General features: G+C 38.2%; 1 protein-coding gene across 1 annotated transcript in view; it reads right to left on the bottom strand.

The window, feature by feature from the left end:
* Positions 1-23,312, bottom strand: part of ABCA13 (ATP binding cassette subfamily A member 13) — a 415,069-nt gene that overhangs the window by 72,974 nt on the left and 318,783 nt on the right. The window contains exons 52-55 of the mRNA XM_070615568.1: positions 21,469-21,625; positions 16,633-16,886; positions 12,507-12,699; positions 9,942-10,051 (exon numbers count right to left, since the gene is read on the bottom strand). Coding sequence (XP_070471669.1) covers positions 9,942-10,051; positions 12,507-12,699; positions 16,633-16,886; positions 21,469-21,625 — 714 coding nt within the window. The remainder of the gene's footprint in view (positions 1-9,941; positions 10,052-12,506; positions 12,700-16,632; positions 16,887-21,468; positions 21,626-23,312) is intronic.

The following is a 23,312-nucleotide window of genomic DNA, read 5'->3' as shown; positions in this document are numbered from 1 at the left end:
TGCACAGACCCACTCCACTCATCAGCCATGCTGTGGAGGCATCCCACTTATAAAGGAGAGGAAGATTGGCACAGATGTTAGCTCATGGCTAATCTTCCTCAAGCAAAAAAAAAAAGAGGGAGAGAGAGGAAGATTGCCAACAGATTTTAGCTAGGGGTAAATCTTCCTCATCAAAAAAAAGTAAAAAAGAAAAGTTTTTTAAATGTCATGACTAGACTCACCTACATAAACTTCAGAATTCCTGTATGAAGTCTCCTCCTACTTTCTGCAATATCAGCTAGAATTACATTAAATCTGCGAAACTTGGTAAAGAAGAATAATGTTGACTATCTAGCTTTTCCATCCAGCAACATGGCATGTCTCACTACTTATTCAATTATGCTTTATTATTCTCAAAAAAAGTTATCTATATTTTTTTCTTGAAGATTAGCTCTGAGCTAACATTTAGCACCAATCCTCCTGTTTTTGCTGAGGAAGACTGGCCCTGAGCTAACATCCATGCCCATCTTTCCCTACTTTGTATATGGGATGCCTGCCACAGCATGGCTTGATAAGTAGTACATAGGTCCATGCCTGGGATCCAAACCAGCGAACCTCAGGCTGCCAAAGTGGAACAGGTGAACTTAACCACTATGCCACCAGGCCAGCTCCATAGGCTATCAAGATTTTATCATATAGGTTCAACATATTTTTTTCTAAGGTTATTCACAGGTACTTTACATGCATTTTTGCTATTGTAATTAAGTGTGTTTCCTATTATACACTCTAATTCATTATTGTTGGTTCATAGGAAAGCTCTTGAGTCTTTTATATTTAATTTTTATCCAGCCACCTCTGTTGAATTGTTTCTTAATTGATCTCCATGGATATTTTAAATATATCACATTAAAAATATAAAATTAGTAGTGTTAGTATAAATATTCATATTATTTATTAACTATGTCATATAGCAGAACTTAAATTCAAGAATAATGCCAAATAATGTTAATAGTGTTATTTCTTGTTTCTTGTTTTAATGGGAACTATTCTAATACTTCCCTAATAAATATCAGGTGTTTAATTTAGGATCTTTGCATCATATACAGCCTTATTCCTTGTGTTGATGATGCTGTATGTATTATACTTAATTATCAGATAATGAGGGTAGAGAGTTAAGATTTCTTAATTCAAATATATTTCTGTCATTCTTTCCAGTTTTCCAACAGAGTTTGTTTTACATGTTTTAATGTTTTATATTTCACACTAGAATTTCTTGATCATAATGACTTAATATAGAAGAGTATATTTTATTAATGTGTAATATTTCTGCCTCAAATATGCCTTTTTCATAAATTCTATTTATTGGATGTTAATATATTTATTTTTGTTTTGATTTTATTTGCCTAATTGTCACGCATTTATTTTTAATTTTCACTGTAATTTTGTGCTGTGTGTCATACAAAAGGAATGCTTTTTTAAAAGGCCAGCTTTTGAGCGTTTGATTTTTTAAGGATCGACAAACCCAACAGCATTTACTGCAAAAATACATGCTTGCTCTGGTGTCTGTCAACTGTCTTTATAAATAATATATCTCTTACTGCTCCTTTTTTTCATATTTTATGCTGTATCTCTATAGATTGTTGTATCTTTGTGTTTGTTTTTCTCTCAAATAATTGGAAGAAGGGGCAGAGCATGAGATTTAGAGTTGAAAACTTGGATACAAATCTTCTGCCACTTGCTACAAGTCTGTCTTCCAGCATGCCACTTAACCTCTGTATCTCAGATTCCTCATCAGTGAAGTTAGGATAATATCCTACTCCCAAGGTTGTTTCAATTGTTATATGAGATCAAGAATGCCGTGCCCCTAACATAATGCTTGGGGAAAAGCAGAATCACCATAAATTATGACTATTATTATTAGCATTCATTTTGTCAGGGGCTGCAAACACAAATGTTTTCAAGAGCCAAACAGTCAACCTGAACAACTGATGGTTTCAGTAGTGAGGCTATATGGTGTGGTGGGAAAAGTGACAAACTGAGAAGTACATGTTCTGATGAAGTGCACTCTAATTCCAAAACGTATACACTATACTGGCCCAAGAAACATGCATGCGATTTTTGACTTTCATTTTTTCAATTTGTGACCACTGTCATTATGTCAGGAGCTCATGATACTTTAAACCAAATTATAATGGTCAGTTTTGAACTGAATTCTTTAGACATAGCTTATTCTCAAGTTTGAGAATATGCATTCATAAAAATTAATAAATTAAGAAAAGAGCACTGTTCCTGATAATATAAACTCAAAGGAGAGACAAAAGGAAGCTTAATATAGTGAATGACTGAATCAATATGTTTCAATTAGGTAGCAATAAGTTATGAGCTTCATGGCAGGAAGGTATGTACCAACTCTCTAAGTAGTTAAAAATTCCATTGTGTTCTAATTACCCATTTAATTCCTTGAATACCAATGTGCAATTAACATTACAAATAATCAAGGTTAAAAATATAATTAATGCAAGTGTGATTAAGTTATAATTAAACTAATTACACAGATATGTAGCATAATAAAGGACTTGCAGACCATTATGGGGATGCAAATTTATTCTTCCTTTCAAGAGCAGCTATTTGAATTTCATTTTCCAGTTATTTTAAAATGATGGAATGGAATTATACAAGAGGGAGTCAGTCCTCCCAGGATAAAAAATAAACCATATATTTTTCTTTACTTTGGAAATTCTCATACTTTTGTCTATACGTACTTGTAAATAGAGAAGTTAGAAAAAAGTCACTACCCAATCAACAAAAACACCTTCTTACTTCTATAGCTGCAAGGAAAAATCAACAACACAACACTTGACAGAGCTTCATTTCTCTACAGCAGGATTCCCTTTCAGAATGTTAAATAGGATAGATAACACGTACCTCCAACACTCACTCAACTGATATATTCTCTCTATTTTCTGTTCTTGAACATAATTAGTTCCAAATATTGACTTTTTATCAATTGACATAGACTAACCAAGTATAATTGTATTCTTGGCCCCCAGACAGCAATAGATATAACAGTTAAGAGCCAATATGGACAGCATAACGATTCAACACGTAGCATTTGGAGTAAGGTAGATATTCCTGCAAGTTTCCAACTTTCTTCATTGAAGTTAGGAAAAGGAATATTTCTCAAATGAGAAGTCCACACCTATTACCAGCCAAGGTGACTTTTATATGAGATCTCACTGAATCTTCATTCAAGCATTTAAGTTGCCATTATTGTAGTATATAGATGAGGAAAATGGACTACCGGGAAATGGAGAGAGGAAGGAAAAAGGAGATCTTAAGAAGTAAAAGTGATAAATAAGCACAAAGTAAACTTCATGATACTTTCTAAATCTATCAGAATGATGTAACCAAAACAAACAAATTGTTTACCTCTGAGGATGACTGGTAACTAAATGATCATCTTGAAAACTGGATAAATAAAAACAAGCATTCATCTGTCCTTTTTCACATGAACTATACATCTGGGTAACCACATAAAATGTTGTGAAAGTAACTCCTTATAAAATTATTTCTGCTAGTACACAAAAATAAAATGATGAGTTAGAATATCACCATTTGGCAATCTCCAGTGAATTAATGCATGAACCTAGGTATTAGGCATCAAAACTGCTAACATCAAAAAAAAAAAAAAATGAAGGACAGATAGAGCGCACCCCTTGATGAAAGAAGACATCATGACCTCCTGCTTAGACATGCCAAAATCACGCACTTTAACTATATGATAAAGTGGTTAAAATTGTTAAATTTGAACCTGAGCATGATTAAGCCTCTGGATTCAGCTGCAATTTGTAACAAATAGGGCAGAAAAACATGTTAAATTTGATCATCTGTATGCAATCAGCAAAGTCTACAGGCAGCTCTCTGTCTAAGTCCAATGGCTCAGGATCAACAGATCGACCATAAAGAAAAGAAAGAGATGGAGAGGGAACCTGTACACTGAGACACTTAAAAGCCATATCTAGCTTTTATAAATGAGCAAGATTAAACTGTGGTATCTAGAGACACTCACGGGTGATAAAGCCATATCGAATCTTTTGGATGGAAGGGGTGTGGTTGAGCTGGGGCACATAGAGTGACTTCTGGGTTAGCTGTCAAACTTCTATTTCTTGACCTGAGTCACCCTTTGAGGTCAGATCAAAACAGCTAAGTAGAAAAATCCTTAGCTCTCCTCTTCCTGTGCACATATCAAAACTACAACTACATAAAGAGCAAACATCTTTGAAAATGACCTGAAGACTGGCAAAACAGATTTTCCACAACTAAGAATATAAAGAAAAAGTCACATCAAGATGAGTAGAAGGGGCCAAGATGTAGTCTAGTCAGCACCCCAGGGCAGTGACCCACAGGTGGGAAGGATATCACAACTGTGAGGTCCTCCTGAATCAGCAAAGGGCCTGAGGCCCACATCTGGCTCTCCAGCCTGGGGCGTCTACACCAAGTAAGCAAGTCCCTATAATGTCTGGCTTTGAAAACCAGAAGGGCTTACATCCAGGAGAGCTGGAGTACTGTGGGAAACAAAGACTTTGTTCTTAAAGGATGCATGCACAGACTCACTCTGAGTCCCAGGACAGAGGCAGGAGTTTGGAAAGTGCCTGCGTTACACATGAAGGAGATTCATTAACTGATTTCAGGCTGTGTGCCAGAGGGTCAGGGATCTCTTGAAACTTTCTCTGGGGACAGAAGCGTTGGCGGGAGCCATGTTTTTATACTCTTCTACCTAGCTGACCCGGCCCTTCAGGCACTGTTTCTAACACTTTCCATCTACCTTGCTGGCACCACTTGCCCTGCCCCAGTGTTCTCCTGTAGAATTCATCACCACTAAACTGTCCTTACGGGAAATATTAAAAGCACTTCTTTAAATGGAAAAGAAAAGGTTATAAGTAGAAACTAAAAAGAAATTAGAAAGAATCTCACTGGTAACGGCATACATATTGTAAAGGTAGTGCATCAACCATCTATACAGCTAGTTTGAAGGTTAAAGGACAAAAGTAGTAAACCATCTACATCTATAATAATTAGCTAGGAGATATGCAAAGTAGAAAACATAAAATATGACACCAAAAACATAAAATATGGGGAAGGGAAGTAAAAATGTAGCACTTTTAGAGAGCACTTGAACTTAAGTGACCATCAACTTAAAATAGACTGGCTATATACAAAGATTGATATATAAGAACCTTATGGTAAGCACAACCAAAAACCAATAATAGATAGACAAAAATAAGGAGAAAGAATACAAACATAACACTAAAGAAAGTCATCAAATCACAAGGGAAGAAAGCAAGAGAAGAAAGGAAGAGAGAACTACAAAAACAGTCAGAAAACAATTAACAAATGGGAATAAGTACATACCTGTCAATAATTACTTTAAATGTAAATGGACTAAATGCTCCAAACAAAACAAATGAACAAAGAAAACAAAACAGAAACAGACTCACAGATACAAAGAACCAACTGGTGGTTACTAGAGGGAAGGGGGTTAGGGGGATGGGTGAAATAAGTGAAGGGGATTAAAAAGTACAGACTTCCAGTTATAAGTAAATAAGTCATGGGATGTAATGTACAGTATAAGGGGTATAATTAACAATATTGTAATAACGTTGCATGGTGACACATTATTAATATGGTGGTAATTATTTTGTAATGTATATAAATGTTGAATCGCTATGCTGTACACCTGAAACCACTACAATATTATACGTCAATTGTACTTCGATAAAAAAAGTGTTTGCCTTATAATAATACACTAAGCTACCTATTTTAACAATCAGGATAGCAGTTACCCTTAAGTGGGAGAAGCAGCTAGATAGGGCTTAAGGGGTACTGGTCTTGTGCCGTTTCCTGAGCTAGGTATAGATTATAAACTTGTATTCACTTGCGAAGATTCATTAAGATGTTCTTTTCTATGTGTTACTTATAAACAATTTTTTAAAAGGAATTTAAAAAAATATTAAACCAAGAAACGTAAGATTTTGAGTATCCAGAAATAATCTATGTAAATTTTTGAAAGGCTAAATTAAAATTATATATGTCATTTAAAGAACAATGACACCAATAATATCACTTATTAAAGTTTTATGATCAAGTTAGAGCTGTATAAAAAAGCACATTTAAAGACTCAACTTGATAATTTATTTAAAGAAAAAGACTTTAAAAATCATTCAAATCAAGAAGAGAGAAATAAAACAATAAAAATAGTGTAAGAAAAGCAGGGTGGAGAGATTAGCAAGAATGACAAATTTTAATAAAGTTGGAAATGAAAAACATTTTAATTGCTGGAGAAATTCAATCTTTTATTCTTTTTAAAGTACAAGAGTCAAAGTCTAGAAAGTATAAAGATAATTTTATAGAAAAATAATCACAAGCATACAGATATAGGGATAGAAAGAAAATACAAATTTTAGGATAATAGTTTCAACTATGAAAAAGTAGTTAAAAATTTTAAATTAAGTAAATAGGTTTTTAAGAAAATATAAATTTTCAAATTACAACAAAAATAAAAAATAGTAATAATGTAATAGTAATGATTAAAAATGAAAGTTTTCAACAGCAAAAAAAATTTTCGTATGAATCATAAATTTAAAATGCTATACAAGATTCAGCAAATAAAAAAGATTTAAATTCATGACAAAGTAAATTTTACTGTGGAAAGGTAAAAACAATAACCAGAAATCTTTTATTTATCATATGAATATGTCAAAAGAAAAAGAACTATAAAATATGGTCATCTGCATAAATGTTAAAATGATAAATTTGAGATTTTCCTTAAAGAATTTTAAATAAAATTGCAAAATAATACTAATGAGATAACAATATGTACATAATTTTCAAACCACCACATTTAATAAAATAGAAATACTATCATTTAGGTGGGTAACAAGATGCACTGTCTTTTAACATTGTGTTGATAGTTCTAAGGAAAGCAACAAGGAGTATTGGAATCATTAACATGAAAAAGGGAGACAAATGCTTCATTAATTACCAGGGAAAGCATTGTATTTTGGATAGGAAATGAAGACTGATTAAAATACATTTTAAAATGAATCATATTTATTTCAGTAAGAGAAAAATATACAAGGTTTGCGAAAGAGAAGACGCAGTATTAAAATGTCAGTTCTTTCCAAATTAATCTGTAAGAGCAACATAAAATCAGTTAAAATTCCAGCGGGGATTGTAGGCACAATGCTTTACAGTGCTTCCTCTACATCCAAAAATGTTTAATAGATTTTTATTTGATTCATTTATTGCTATGTAACTGGTGTCTGGAAGAGAAAAACACACTAAACATAAACATCTCTGGGCATCAGAAACAAGAGAATGCAGGAAGCAGGGTCTCAAACCACTGCCTGCTGGGTTCTGGACCTGAATTACCTAAAGCAGCTGGAATTTGGCCCCTGAAAGCTAATGGGGACCAAAAGCACTCATGTATGGCTAGAGAGGGGCTAAAATCAAGTTCAGTGTGTGACACCTGGGTCTGGAGCAGAGCCCCACTCTCCTAAAAGGAGGCTGAGACAAGCTGCCTGGAGCTTTGGCAACTGGAAAGTCGCTCATCTTTCAGGTTGGGTCAGCAGTGCAGGGCCAGGACTAAGCTATCTGGTCACCAGAAATGGGAAATTCTCCATATGGCTGCAGGATGGGAACCCGAAGCTGTCAATATAAGACCTGACTCTGCACCAGAGATCCAGAGGATAAACAGTGGAAGGACTCACAAAACTGATAGATAGATAGACGGTAGGCGACACATAGAAAGAGAGAGCAAAAGCAAACACATAAACAAACTCACAAGGTCAGCCAGTAAAATCTCAAGCCATGGGATAGCCAATCTAAGAAGAAGAAATTTAAAAAACAAGCAGTTTAGAAATGAATTACTTCCTGATGAAGACAAATTCATCTGGATGAATAAATCTACAAAAGATATGCAAGGACTCTATAAAGAAAATTGAAAAATATTATTAAATTACTTTTTTAAATGATCTGACTATTTATATATACCATAGTCAAGGATAAGACAGACAAAACATCATAACTATGTCAAACCTCCTCAAATTATATTATAAATTTGATGCACTTTCATTCAAAATTCAAATACTGTGACACTTTATAGAGGTTGATAAGATGATCCTAAAAATAATATGTAGTAAAGCTCCCCAAATAGTCCAAATAATTCTGAAAATGAAGAACTGGGAAGACAGTCAGGAGCCGCAGCTTACTAGGATGCATCACAAAGCAAGAGAAATTAAGGCTGAGTTCCCAGCATATGTGAGAACGTGGCATATAACTGAAGAAGTGCTTCCAACTGATGGACAAAAGATACTTCGCTGAGAAAACATCATTAGGCAAATTGGAATTCTAGATAGAAAAAATATCAAACTATTTCTCTACTATACAATGTATTCAAATATAAACTCCATATAAATTAAAGACATGAATGTAACAAATAAGCCCTTAACAAGAAAATATGAGGAATAGCTTTACAACCTCAGAAAGCAAAGAATTTAAGAGTCAAAAAGCAAGAAATAACAAAAGAAAAAATGATAAACTGACTTCATCAAAACCAAGAACTTCTATACACACAAACTTTTAAAACAAAGTTAAAATATCAGGTACCATTGAAAGGTAATACTTAAAATGTAAAACGTGCAAAGGATCAGTTTCCAGTCGATTGTACGAAGAACTCTTACACAATGAGTAACAGAAACACAGACAACCTTATAGAAAAAAGGACAATGGATACCACTGGGGACCTACATAACAAATAAATATGAGAAAGTGCTCAAGTTCACGAGCAATTGAGGAAGTGCAAACTAATCTAACAATGAGGTTTCACACCCACCACACTTGTAAAAAGCTAAACCTTTCAGTAACTATTATTGAAGAGGATTATGAAATGTTCATGGAATAAGCGTAAATGAAGTATACAAAGTGATCCTTAAAATCTTGTCTGATTTTAAAATATGCTTCTCCTCACATCAAACCACATATAATCATTCACACTTCGCACACATGCAGATAATAGATAAAATTAGATATATACACACAGATATGTATGTATGTTTAAATTAGACTAGTACGAGACGTAAACTTTAACACTGGCTTTTAGCACTACATCAAAAATGTTTGTCCTCTTGGTTCCTGGCACATCAAAGATGAACAACAAATACTTGTTGATGCAAAGAATTAGCCAGTTAATGGGTGATTATGACAGTTTTGAATAATTTTTTTCAATTACTATATTTGAACCTATATATAAAAGTCACAAGCAAATTATTTCCATGTCTACTTAGGAATGATTTATGATCCCCAGTAGACAGACTATCAGATCGAATATGGTACTGAGAACTTGGTAGCTATTTATATGATGATATAATACAGTATTGAAAATAATAAAAGTGGAGTATCAAGTGGGATATGGAAACATCCAGATTAGGATGCACATGAATGGCGTGTGGAGTAGTAGGTAGAAAATTGCTGTACTACCTGAAAGAGGAGGTCTGGCTGGCAAAAGGAAGGAGACCATCTAGCCCCTTGTGGCTACCCTCATGTTACGTCAGTGAAGGCATTTGAAGCTGTATCTAACGGTGACCCAAGGAGAACCAGCCCCTGGCCATTTTCTCTCAACTGAGTTAACGCTCGGCAGAGAGCAACCAAATACCTTAAACCAAACTAGTGCCTCTGAAAGACGTCAGCCTGTGGCTGCTTTTGGCCAATGTCTCCTTTGGCCAGAAATGAGTTCATTTCATTAGCATTTGGAGGCGCTTCTGAGGAGTGGTAATTGAAAGGTAAATTTGGAGGAAAATGACATCCTCAGACTTTTAGTCCACTGGACTGAGGGGATGCTGGGGATTCTCTGGCCTTGCTTATTATCCCTATGGGCAGCAAAAATTAGTGAATCTGGATTTTACCCCATGGGAGTTCTGATGACAGCATGTCCCGAGGTCGGAGGGATGTCCCCGTTCAGCATTTTGAATGTGGTACTCTTCCCAGCTCCGTTCACCCCTAGAAGCCCAAAGCACTAAAAAGAGAAAACAAGTTAAACAATAAAATCAAAATTATATCAGAAACAGGACTTGCTTTCAGACAACTTTGAGTTGCTATCATTGGTTTGTGATATTTGTGGACTTTTAAAATCATACTAGTGTATAAAGTACTTTATAGATCACAAAGGACTTTCCCAATTACCATGGCATTTGAGTAGTCTCGCAATTTCAGCATTCATTCAGACAAGTAAATTCACGTACGGAAAGCTCAAGAGGATGAGAAGTAAATGCAAACTAACACCAATTATGCTGAGATTTCCTGTCCTATGTGGGGCCATCCCAATAAGCTTCTAATAATGTGCCCTTGATGAGTAGATTTTTTGAAAGTCACACCATCATAATCATTATTATTACCCTGACATCATCGTATAGTTTGAAGTACTTTCTAAAATTATTCTCCACTCTCTCCATCCTCCCCCTCTCTCTCTTTCTTTCTCTAGGCTCAGACTCTAAGCTAGTCCTGATATGAGTTAAAAATATGACCTTTTAGTTCTATATCTTGACACTTAGCATGAACTCAACTTCTTTCTTGATTCAGTCCTATCTTATATTCCATGTGGAAATGACCTTCTTGCTTTCTTTTCTAGACCTCGTGTCTAGGTTGTATATCAGTATATTCTCAGCCAAAGATTCTGCCTTGGAGACCGACTCTATCAGTCAGTAAGTAGGTTCTTACCAATTTCCTTCCAAAACACCTGTCTTCTGATGGCTAGGCACTGATATCAGTGACATAAGCTGGCTTCCTGGCTCCTTGAATCTGGGAAAAATGACTCTGGATTTTGTGTTGCCATGCCTACCTATCAAAATGACTCTGGATTTTGTGCCACCATGCCTACCAAAATGTAGAGAACTACATTTTGTAACTCTGGATGACAGCTGCTTCACTATCCATGCTTTTCCACCTCAACTGGATCTCTCCCACCATCTGATGTATGAGCCCATTTTGTTTTAGGCCTATCCTGTCCCATGTCACTCCTGTCAGACCACACCTGAGTTGGCTATCCAAAGGTACAGCACCATCAACCTACCCAAACTCTATCAACCCTTCCAGGATTAGGTTTAGGCTTAGGATTATACAAACCTATGTTTTGATAAAGTTATTCTCACAGTTCCTGCCCTCCCACCTTTCCAACCCCCCCTGCCCAGCTGCCCCCTTTGGACTTATAGCTCTAAGGCAAACTACCTGTGTGCCTTTTACCCTTTCCCTGCCTCCTGCTATTATGTAACACTGTATATGTTTACAGTCTTCCATTTCCTACCCAGTAATTAATTCCTAGAGGGACGGGGACAAATCTTAACCATCTCTGTCTCTTGCACAGGCTCTTGCATGACACTTTACATCCAGGTAATTAAATGGAGATGCTCATAAAAGCCTAGTAAACAGCACCCAAATGTAAGTGGCATCTTGGATCATTTCATATACCTGGAGCATCTCTTTTATTAAGTTTTCCAAATTTTCCTCTTACCTTGTAGCTTACAACCACCATGGAGAGGTAGTGGCAAAACTAAAGTTGATCTTTAAAACAAAGGTAAAACAATAGCTCAATATGATGATGAAGTTTGCATAGCTAGTCTTAGAGTTGAGTAGCAAACAACGACTACAAGAAAATCCTTCCTTAACATAGTGTCCTGTTCAACCACAACCATGGTGCAGGGTGGAAGGATATTCCTGGATCGATTCATATTGGTCTCTTGGCTTCTCTTTATCTCAGAATACTCATACCTGAAATGCCTGCTCTCTGCTTTCAGTAGAGCACAGATGGCACAGACAATAATACAAGCTAATTTGAATTTCTCAGGAGCTTGGAACAATATGAATGCAAGATGCTCTCTTATTATTAACAGTTAATTAAAGATAATCATTTCCAGAACTGATTTCTCTTTATGCACTAAGCACAAATCAGGAACAACTTATATGGCTTGTGTCAGTTCTGATTAAACATTTCTACTACAATTAATGCTGTATTCATGAAAAAAAAATTCTGAGCTATTGCTATGGTGTGCGAGTGCTTTTTACCTCTCCAGAGCAGCATTTCACTAGATCGGCTTAACTGGCCACTTAAAGAGTACTGAAGTCCACGTAAGAGTTAGAACTGGTTTCCTTAATTAATTGGATCCATAAAATATTTGCGTTCAATAAAATGTCATCCCACACCCCAAAGAATACTTAAAACTCCTCAATCACATGAAATCTTAAAAATAATGACACAGAATAAACCTCATCAATCACTCAGCAAAGTTTTCACTAGGGACGGAGCCAACAGACTCTTTACTCAGGTTTTGTTTCTAGTGATTTGGCAGAAATTCCTGGAATTTAAAGGCTGCTTTAGCTCTGATTTCAGATATTCTGAGAATAACACAAGCAGACCAACAATTAGAGTTACACAGAAACTTTGTAATAGAAAGGGGTACAACTAGAAGCTTCTTTACCTCTCCTCTTCGTATGCCCAAAGTAATATCTTGCACGGCGGTGGTCTCCTTGAAGATGCTTCGATAGCTTTTACTGAGGTTGTATAAGACAAGAACGTCTCCACTGGTTCTTCCTTTCAACACCCTCAGTTGCTCTTTTTCAACATCTATGTCCTTAGAAGATGGGACTGTACCTTGGAGGGCAGAGTGACCCCTGGGAAGACAAAGCCAGAGTTAATTCACACCTGGAAAATGGAAGTGGAAGAGTCTAGAGAAAGGGCAGAGATCTGTCAAAACAGAAGATATAGTCTTCAGACTGCAGTGTCCACTCTGGTCCATGCATCCGAGTTCTGCCATCCTGAATACTGATAACCAGCAAGAGTCAAGGTCCATCCTCTAATGGGAAGGAAATGTACATGTTCCCCAAAGACAGTGAAGTGGACAGACAGCAAACCAGAGCTACTTTTCAATTTTATAAGTAATAAAGTCATGCCCGATTTATGTGCTAGATGGAAAAATAATTTATTACAAAATGATCACAAGGATTGAAATTGTCTAAGCACTTTTAGCAAACAGGTCATTTAGTAAAGTAGATTGCATATAAAGCACCCAAACATTACAGTACATGTTGGATTGTACAGCAAGCACTCTGCATAGTGACTTGCATAGCATATTCAATAAGTATTTCAGGTGAATACAAGTTTAATTTTCAACTCGAATTTACTTACTCTAAATCTGAGCTGCTCACTGTTCGATATTTCTTATGATTTTTATTCTAGTATTCTTTAACTGTCAGGTAAATTTTAATTTTCCCTGTAAACTGTAATATGCCAACATTTTAATAATTAAGTGGGTACAGACTACTGAGTTAGTGTTGGACCAACATCAATTTCCTCGTTTTGTCAAGGTAATATTGTTATCTAATATACTGTCATATTATCAAAGTATCATTAGGAAAAGCTGGGTGAAGCGTACATAGGGACTCTCTGTACTAATTTTGCAATTTCTTCTGAGTCTTAAGCTATTTTAAAATAAAAAGGTAATAAAAATAAAATAAACTACCTAATGCCATCACCAGTGGCCCCAGCTTTTCCTGTATTATTTTTTCTGTACCTAAAATCACCATTGAACAAACATATAATTTATCTGCCACAAAACCTATATGATGAGAAAATATAGTTGGATACTTAGGAGTATATATTATATGGTATCATTTATATAACATTCAACAGCATGAGAAAAGAATCAACAGAGATCGAAACAAGAGCTGCAGTTCCCTATAGAGTGGTTACTGACTGGAAAGGGTTATGAGGGGGCCCTGGGATGCTGATGGTGCTCAGTCTGAGAGAAGGCAACATAGGGGAATTCAATCTGGGGAAATACACTGAATTTTACACTTCGCTTTCTGACTATTATCTTCCCCTTTCCCAGTTGAAGGTGTGTTCCTTGACCCTTCAGTCTGTCCTGGCCTTCCAGAGCTACTTTCTCTACTCTAACAGGAAAGTATACCATCTCTATTCCTTCCTGTTTCCAAGATCCATCCCCAAGTTACGCACATCAGCAGTTCTGACCCTGTCCTCGTTAGAATCACCTGGCGAGCTTTATAAATACCCACTTGGTCTCATCCCCAGAGCTTCTGATCGCAGGGCTCTAGGGGAGCCCAGGAGTGCATATTTGTTTAAATCTCAAGTCATTCTACAGACAGAAGACAACTGATTGAAGTAACTTCTTGTTGGCCAACCTCACAATAGTCCAACATACAATTCATCCAACTACACTCAGAAAAGTGGCACCAAGCCATCTTCCAACTGACAACCAAAAAGAATGGCATCTATATTACAAAGGAAGAATCCGGATTGGCACCAGCTGTAGCAGAACTCTCCAGAGATTCAGATTCAGCATACCTAGTATTGGAAGAGAAATGCTGTCCTGGGTCACAGGACTGTTCCGACCCAGTCAGTGCCTAGGGTACAAAGAGCAAAGTCCAACTCCACACCAGAAAGAGAATAAGCAAGAACTCTCCCAAACCCACCCAACCTGACTGGTATGCAGCCAGGGCATGTTCTAATGGAGACCTGGGTTCCTAGCAGACAACCAAAGGCCAGCAGCAGGACTGCAGGACAGGAGCCAGTGCAGGGTAGGGAAGGACAGCAGTGAAGGAGGCTCACTCGCTTGGCACTCATACCCAGCATCAGGTGCTGGTCATGGACACTGCTTAGTTGGAGAAGGCAGGATCTGTCTGTCCCAGATGCAGAGGGCAGGGTCTTCCTATTCTCATCGAAGATTCAACTATGCCAAGTATAAAATATTTCCCACGTGAAGGAACTTAAGGTCAAGCAGAAGAGAGTAAGATATAAACACTCTAAGTCAACACTACTGGTCCTGATAAAGACAGGCTGTAATAGAAATGCTGAGAAGGCATTATGCCTGCCCTGGGAGGCAGCGAGGGCACCAGAGGAGGGTCCTGGAAGTGAGGGAGGTCAGGAATGGCAGAGGAGCAGACTGGGCAGATGATCAGAGGCAAATGGCATGTATGGGGGTGGAGGGAGAATCATAGAGAGCTTCACGGAGCACGAGGTACCAGACAAGAGGGGACCTGGCTAAGAACATTGGAATTCTATCTTTCAGGCAATGTTCAATCTGGATTTAAAAAAAAAATTTAATTGATCAGATAATCATTATAACAGTCATCCATAAGGGAGTGGCAAGCAATTGTGCCTAAATTAAATAAAATTTCTGTGCTTTGTAAACTTCACACTGACAAAGAACAACAAATACTATGTAGTCTGAATAAAAATGATAATATTCTAAAATATGGTTTAACTTATACTCTACAAAATAAAGGTAATAGAGGAAGTCTTCCCTTTAAAGAAAAATCTTTCGATGCTACAGAACAGGGCACCCTGAAATCCACCCAAGGGAAGTCTACATTATAGGTTTTAAAATAGATTAAACTAGCAAGGGCCAATCACAGAACCATTACGTCTGACAAGTACTCAGTATCAGACTCAGTCAGATAGTAGAAATCTACAGATTCCAGAGTGATTGTGGCCAATTCAAAAGAGCCTTGGAATTTGTATTCAAACTGGTTCTCCACTTTGGCAGATTAAAAGGGGCTATAGAAGAGTGGCGTCAGCATCATGGTGGCATAAGACATCCCTCCTCTATGATCCCCTTTTTAAATAACTAATTAGACATCCTTTCATGAATCCAGATGCCTCTGCGGGAGCTGTGTGATCCAGCACCACACCCCAAGGAGAGATGTCACGAAAGGAATGAAAGGAACAGATTCTAGAAGGAGCTCCCCATAAAATATCGATAGTGTGTCTTTATAATTTTTACTAGGTTCTCCAGTGACGTGGCTGTAGCTAGTAATTTCTCCGTAAAGAATCCCTCACTTGGAAAGAGCAGGTCAGCAGAGTTAGGCGACATGGGTCATGGAGAAAGAGACACACCATTCTAGACCTTACTCAGGAAAGCATGTATTCTTTATCTATTTCAAATGTGCTATACAAAAATATTTAGACATCCTTGTAAAGCCATCTTAAGTCCTATTTAGAATAGTAGGGATCCGTGTGTGTTTGTGCAGGCATGCCTGCGCACAGGCACATACGTACACCAAGACAGACCACTGTATAGCTCCATATATAATGTTTCCCCTGTGCTACTGACTTTCATCCTTGCCTAACAGAGATAGGAATGCAGCATTAATAGCAACAGGAGCTGGCAAAGGGCAAGTGGTTACCAGCTCTGAATTTCCACATATTCCTGCTTCTCAGAGTTAAGAACATTTAGCCATAAAATTAAATCATGTTATGGTATCAACCAAATTCACCTTAGGTGCTACAATCAACGTAAGACGGCAACTGAGCAATTTCAAAGGGGAAAATTCACTGAGATAATTAAATACTTGAAATGATTATCTCACAGGTTGACTGCTTATCTTTTGACATTCTCCTTCCTAGTGTTGGTGACTCACACCAATCAAAAAAAGAAAAATGCAAAGAAACATAAAATCTTAACTCATTGTAACCATGTATAATACTGATTAGGCACATTTCTTATCTTGTTACCTCCAGGATGGAGTTTTCTCTCCCTCTTTATTCAAAAGTTGGTGCCATTCGAGGATGAGCCCTGCAGGACTCACCTTAACCGCTGCAGAAAGTCCCAGTGCAGCAGAATCCTCCAGAGGAGAAGAACCGTGCCTTGTAAGGCCAATTGCACGAAGATCCAGCCCAGGAAGTTCATCTCAAAGGGACTCACATAGGAATCGACGCCAAAGTTGTGGGTCAGGTCATATTTGATCTGATTATAACAGAGTTCTATCAGTCCTTGACCCAGGCAGAATTGAGGAAAAATAGTAAAGACCCACTTGAGGACATCATAGATGATCTGTAAATTCTGTACAGTGGAAGAGAAAGAAAAGACACAAAATTAAAAGCGCTTCGCAACTTCCATTTCTCCTTGTTGGTCTTGTTGGATAGGTCCTCCCTATCCAGCCATTCAGTCACGCTCTCAGATGTCAGCCAACCAAAGAGGCTCATTCTCAGCCTTAAGATCTAATGGTTATGCCTTGCTAGGCTTTGGACTTGCATTGGACCCCTTGCCCCTTTCTTCCTTCCAATTTCTCCCTTTGGGAATGGAAATATCTATCCTACGCCTGTCCCATCAAGTGTTTTTGGAGCACATAGCTTATCTGGTCTCAAACGTTCACAGGTGGAGAGGAATTTACCTCAGGATGAGTCACACCTCAAGCCTCTCCTTTAACTGATTTAGATGACATTTCGATGAGATTTTGGACTTTACAGTTGATGCTAAAGTGAGTTAAGACTTAGGGGCTGTTGAGATAGAATGAATGTATTTTTCACATAAGAAGCACATGGGAGCCAGCCCCCTGGTACACTGGTATAGTTTGGTACATTCTGCTTTGGTGGCCTGGGTTTGAAGGTTCGGATCCCAGGCGCAGAACTACACCACTCATCAGCCATGCTGTGGCATCATCCCACATATAAAGTGGACAAGGATTGGCACAGATGTTAGTGCAGGGTTAATCTTCCTCAGGCAAAAAAAAAGAGGAGGATTGGCAATGGATGTTAGCTCAGGATTAATCTTCCTCACCAAAAAAAAAGAAGAAGAAGAAGGATATGGATTTAGGGGGACTAGAGAATGAAATGTTTTGGAGTGAATGTTTGCATCCCCCAAATTCATATATTGAAGCCCCAACCCCCAGTGTGATACTATTTGGAGCTGGGGCCTTTGGGAGGTAGTTAGGTTTAGATGAGGTCATGAGAGTGGAGCCCCCACATTTGGATTACTGCCCTTACGTGAAGAGAAAAAAATAACAGTTCCTCTCTGTGTAGTGAGGATACATCAAGAAGGCAGCCCTCTGCAAGCCAGGAGGAGAGGCCTCCCCAAGAACTGAACCTATGGGCCCCTTAATCTTGGACTTCCCAGCCTCCAGAAGTGTAAGAAATAAATGTCTGCTGTTTAGGGCACCTAGTCTATGGTATTTTGTTACAGCAGCCAAGGCTGACTAAGACGTATGGGTGACATTAATAGTCATGAGGTGACATTAGTGTTTAAAAGAGTGGATAATACCAGAAGCTGTGACAGTGAGCATGTAAATAACGTGCAAAATGCCTAGTTCATACTTAGCCTATAGTAAATGCTAAATGTATGTAGTTGTCATTATTAAACATATTAGAATAAAGTGATATTACAAGGACAGGATGAATAAGGGAGGAGATGGAAAGAGATTAATTGCAGAGAAAACAAAAAAAAGATAAGCTATATACTTAATATAATTTTTAAATTGAATATAAATAAGAATTCAGTATCTCCTATAAATTTAATTATTGTCTTTACAATCTGGTATTTTTTGAATACTAGTTTTATTTTATAATGAGATTAAAATTACTACAATAATCATTGTCCACTAAGCGTATTCTGTAAGGTACAGTATGCTTCCAGTTTTATTGAACTTTATCACATTTCATCCTTTCAGTAAATGTACAAGGTACTGAGAAGTAAACTCAGTTCCAGTGAAGAAACACAGTTTCAAGAGGCTGATTAACGTGTCCAGGCCACACAGCAGTAGGGCCAGGACTCGACCCCAATCTTTCTGGTCCGAAGAATAAAGTCTTTCCACAAGGGAACGCAGCTTTTGGAGAAAATTCACTGAAACGTGAGTCAGCTGAGCTGTCCTTTAGACTCAGCGTAGCTACTTTACAGTATTTAACCCAGAAAGACTACAGTAATTACCAAGCAAAGCTATGGAAATACAATGGAGAATTAAACTCACATTTTACACTCTTTCTCTCCTTGTATTCAAACTCTGTAATTGATCTAAGCAATAATATTTTATAAGGGAGCAAAATCATCAGAATCTGTACATTATAATACACAACGGTGTATGTATCCTATCATAAAATTAAAGAACTTGCAAAATTGTCAGCTATATATCTCATACTAGATAATGTTCAGTTTTCCCTTATAATGCAAACTTATAAGCTGACTAGTCTAAATGTCATCTTAAATAATGTGATTTGGAAGCAATAGAAAATTCAATAAAGACTTTCAGGGGCATTTATTGTTATATTTTGCTTTATTGTCTTTCGCATGTAGACACTGGAAAAACATGAAAGCTTCATTTAATTTTCCCTTAGTTCTTATCTTCCCCAATCACTCTTTATAGATGTCAACCAGTCCTAAAGAGGCTTATTAATCCCATTTTTCACAAAACTATGTCCCTGGATCAAGTAATATACCACATGAAAGGATTTCCTTTTACTTGATGTAAAATAGAAACAGACTTTTAACTCAGGAACTGATAATTAAGGAAATGACATACTAATAATGATGACTTTCGGTCTGACTTTAAGGGATTCACAATTGTCTCTATTTTAGCATGAACTAGTGAGAAAATCCTCACTAGTGGAAGAGAGAGACGTTCCAGATCTTGAGTTGGAACCCAAAATGCATTTTCTATACAAATCAGCTTATAAATTGTGACTTGGCAAAAATAAAAATGCTCTTATTAACGTTATGGTTTATATACACAATGATTAACACTGGTTACACTGACTTTTAAGTCTGATCTGAGAATCTAGGCACCTTTCTTGGTTTCTTGCATTAATTCTATAAGAACATATTCCTCCCTAAATTACAAATTTATATTTTCAATCATTCATTTATAATATTGAGGTCTTTAAGCAAATATCAAAATAAAGAGTTAAGGAAAAGAAAGACCTTAGCAAAAGCAATAAAATGTCTTTTATTGTTTAAAAATTGAGTTTGACCCATTTTTTGCAAACAACCTATTGCCTGTTGATTTCTCTCCAAGGAAGCAATGCTGTTTATAAGTGGAGGGAACAGCCCACCTCAGTGTTTCAGTCTCAGGGATATGAAGGTTTCTGACTCATTTCCTCTTTGAGTCTGAATGATCTCTCCCCCTTTTCCTTTTCTCTCTGGGATCCTGTCCCCTAGAGCAGACCTCTGCTTCGAGTTTCTCACCCTAGGGATTATGTACATTGAGTCTGTTCCCCTTCTCACCTTAGTTCATGACTCACATCCCTCATGGCCAGTGTCATATTAGAGATCCGATGGAGGAGGAGGGAAACTTATACTGGCTCTAATTTCAACATTCTCCTCAAGCTAAAGCCACTTAATTGTTCTGCAAAAAGGCTAGACACATTAACACAGATCAATGTCTAATAGACCCATAAAAATCACCAAAATAGATTGTTTCCCTCATTGAATGCATAATAAATGTTCACACACTCCACTGCTTCTATACAAACACGAGGCATAACAGCACGAGGCATGACAATAAAAACTATTCTGAGCCCTCAGTGAACAGTCTACTAAGTCTGCTCAGGTCCAGTCATGAGAACATGAGCCTGCCCCAATTAAACAGGCGTCTGTCTCCGCCTCATTTGAGACACGACCAGCAGCACAGCCTCCAGAGCCCAGAAGGCCAGGCCTTTTCCAGGCTATCGTCTTAGCCGACGTGTCAATCAAACCCCCAGGATGACTGAGGAATTGGGAGTCTATGCAGACGGCAGGGAGTCAGGGGAGAACAGTATGGTCAAAGCTGAGAGAAAAAGGCAGGAGAGAAAGGAATTGAAATAAGGGGTCAGATTGAAGTCTAAGCCCAAGGATAGCGCAGGGAAGGCAGAAGGCTGAAGGATGAGTTAAATCTGCAGAGGCCAGGGGCCAGGCCTCATGAGGAGGAGACTTATGTAAGGAGCATGGTGGGGACGAGAGGGTTGTGGCAGCTGAACTTGATGCAGCTTGACCCAGATGCCTGCCTGGGATGATGCTCAAAATGCGACTTAGTGATGCAAATGGCCTGGTGGAGAGAGGCATTTCCTTCATTAGGAGAAATGTTCCTTAACCACGGAGTCCTTTCTCAGGGCAGCCTTTTGCTCCAATACTTTGAAAGTAACAAAACTAAATATGTTCCAGGGAGCCTAGGGGCAAGAATCGTCCCAATAAGCTAGACCTGCTGTCATCTAGATTATTCGTCTAAGAGTGTGGTTAGCCACTGCAGCCAATCCTACCCTGTAGCATCTGACCCCAAAGAGCTATGACCCCATAGCATCTGACCCCAAAGAGAGGAATGCCTGACCCCTACTCCTGCAACACTCCAACAGGACACAGTTCAGGCATGCATTCACTCCTCCAACCATCAATCAGTAATTCGTCAACAAACAGGGATGCAGCAGTGACACGTTTGTGGGTCTGCCCTCACAACGGGAGTAGCAGAAATTGTGCATCTTTTGTCAATTGATGCCAGCGCACGCATGGCTCTTTTAAGGCAGAGATGTTTTCATTAGTTAAAGTCAATTTGTCTTTGTGGAGGTTGAAGATGAATATTTGCAAGTTTCCATTTAATTCCAGTTGGGAAAGCAAGAGAATAGGCCTGAGACAACATTCTCTTCTGACTAGTGCCCTCGAAGAGGCCGCACTGAAGCCCACTGACCTGAGCTTTGGAGATGATAGCCAGTAAGCGGGGCATGATGGTCATCAGCATGGTGCACAGGCCAAAGATGAAGTTCACCGAGACGTAGGAGATGAAAGCTACATCTGAACTGGAGAAGATTCTGGACATCAGATACGTCCATGGGAGAGTCGCATATCTGAAAAGTAAAGCGAAAGATCATGTTTATTTTCCTGTACCATTTATTTGTATAGAGGTTGAATTATATGAGGTTTTGTGGGCCTGGTCAGTTTTCCTCACTTAGTGGACAGAAACACACTTTACTTAATAAATCCCACAGTGTTTTCCAAAGACAAAACACATTTCCTGGGGCTTCAGAGGACACCACAGTATGATGGGAAGAGCATGGGGAGGTCAAACCTGGGTCCCGTGTCAGCCTGGACTTGTAGCTCTGTGACCTGGAGAAGGTCAGCTGATGGCCCCAGGGTCCCCTCCCCCAAAGGGTATGCCTGAGCTCACTCCTAAGCTCCGATTTTCATCAGTAAAGCAGGAACAATACCTATTTGTTAAAGTGAGAATTAAAAGCTCTCAAGAATGGAAAGGTGTAGAGCTCTATATAACAAAGCCTAGAGATAAAAAAGAAAGCTTCCCTTTTGCTCCGTGTGGGCACTGCGTGTGTGCTTCCATGGTGCTCCTGAATACTTCTCCCACTCCAACAACCTGGAAGGTGCGTGCTGTGACCCCATTTCACAGATAGCGCAAAGCGACGAACAAGGTTCAGATACCTTGATTGAGGCTCCGTGGCTGAGAAGAAGAAGAAGCTGGAAATGGGATGCATTTCTGTGTGGCCCCAAAGCTGAGCCGTAAGGGGCCTCACCCTAGAAGCAGCTCCCACAAGTTTTGGATGACATCAAGATCGAAGAAAACCCCCACAATGTTCCTAAAATGAAAACTTCTGTCTTTCTCCATATCCTCAAGCCAAGTTTCATTCTTGGCCAACTTTCCTCAGCCTCTTTAAGTCGCGATACCGCTGTGCCTCATTAAAGGAAACTGGCACTTCAATTATGGCTCCAAATATCAGCAGAGAAGTCACTTACTTTAAATCACAGCCTTTCTCTTAAGTCACCCATATGTCTCCATGTGCTCTCTGTCCACTCAAGGGAAACTTGACCCTGTTTTCTCAGAGGGATTGAGTGGTCTCACCTGAAATACCTCAGTGCCTTCTAAATGCCTGGGTTTTCTTAATATGTTAACCAGCTCTGAAAATATGAGACCTCAAAGTGATGCTAGGCCTTCGAGACAGCTATCATTTTAGTACGGTTCCTTTTCCATACAAGATCTATGAATATTCCCTGGGCCAGCAGATACCTGCTCATATTTCAGAAAATATAATATATACATAATCTTATACATAAAATCCTACAGGGCTTCCAAAAATTCTCTCAGCAACAATCGTCCTCATAATTTGGTCCTGGAGAAAATTATTTTAGAGTGTACAAGATGGAGGTGAGAACTCTAAAGCAATTGTTCTTAAATAGCTGCTGTACCAAATAATTAAATTATCCTTAAATAATTACCAAAGAAGTAGGTTATGACTTTTGGTGCTTTATCCTGTCAACACCTCGGTGTGAGATAAAGTATCGCAGAGAGGAATTAACCCCACAAGCTCACGTACACCACCCACTCTCTTGCCTTTACTGTTTCTTCGGGCCATAAATCAGGTGCTACCCTCCCCCATGCGGCTGCTCTGACAAGCTGATGAAGCAATAGTAGTCAAAGTATTTTTTATAACTGAAATATGAACATTAGTATCAATCTGTGAGTCAAATTTGGGGGCAGCTATAATTGCTGTAAAATTCCTTCTTAGAGTGTAGCAAAAATCTCTT

Source organism: Equus przewalskii, chromosome 4, assembly GCF_037783145.1.
Source record: "Equus przewalskii isolate Varuska chromosome 4, EquPr2, whole genome shotgun sequence".
Classification (NCBI taxonomy): Eukaryota; Metazoa; Chordata; class Mammalia; order Perissodactyla; family Equidae; genus Equus; species Equus przewalskii.
The sequence above is the reverse complement of the archived record's forward strand: the minus strand, read 5'-3'. Positions and strand labels throughout refer to the sequence as shown.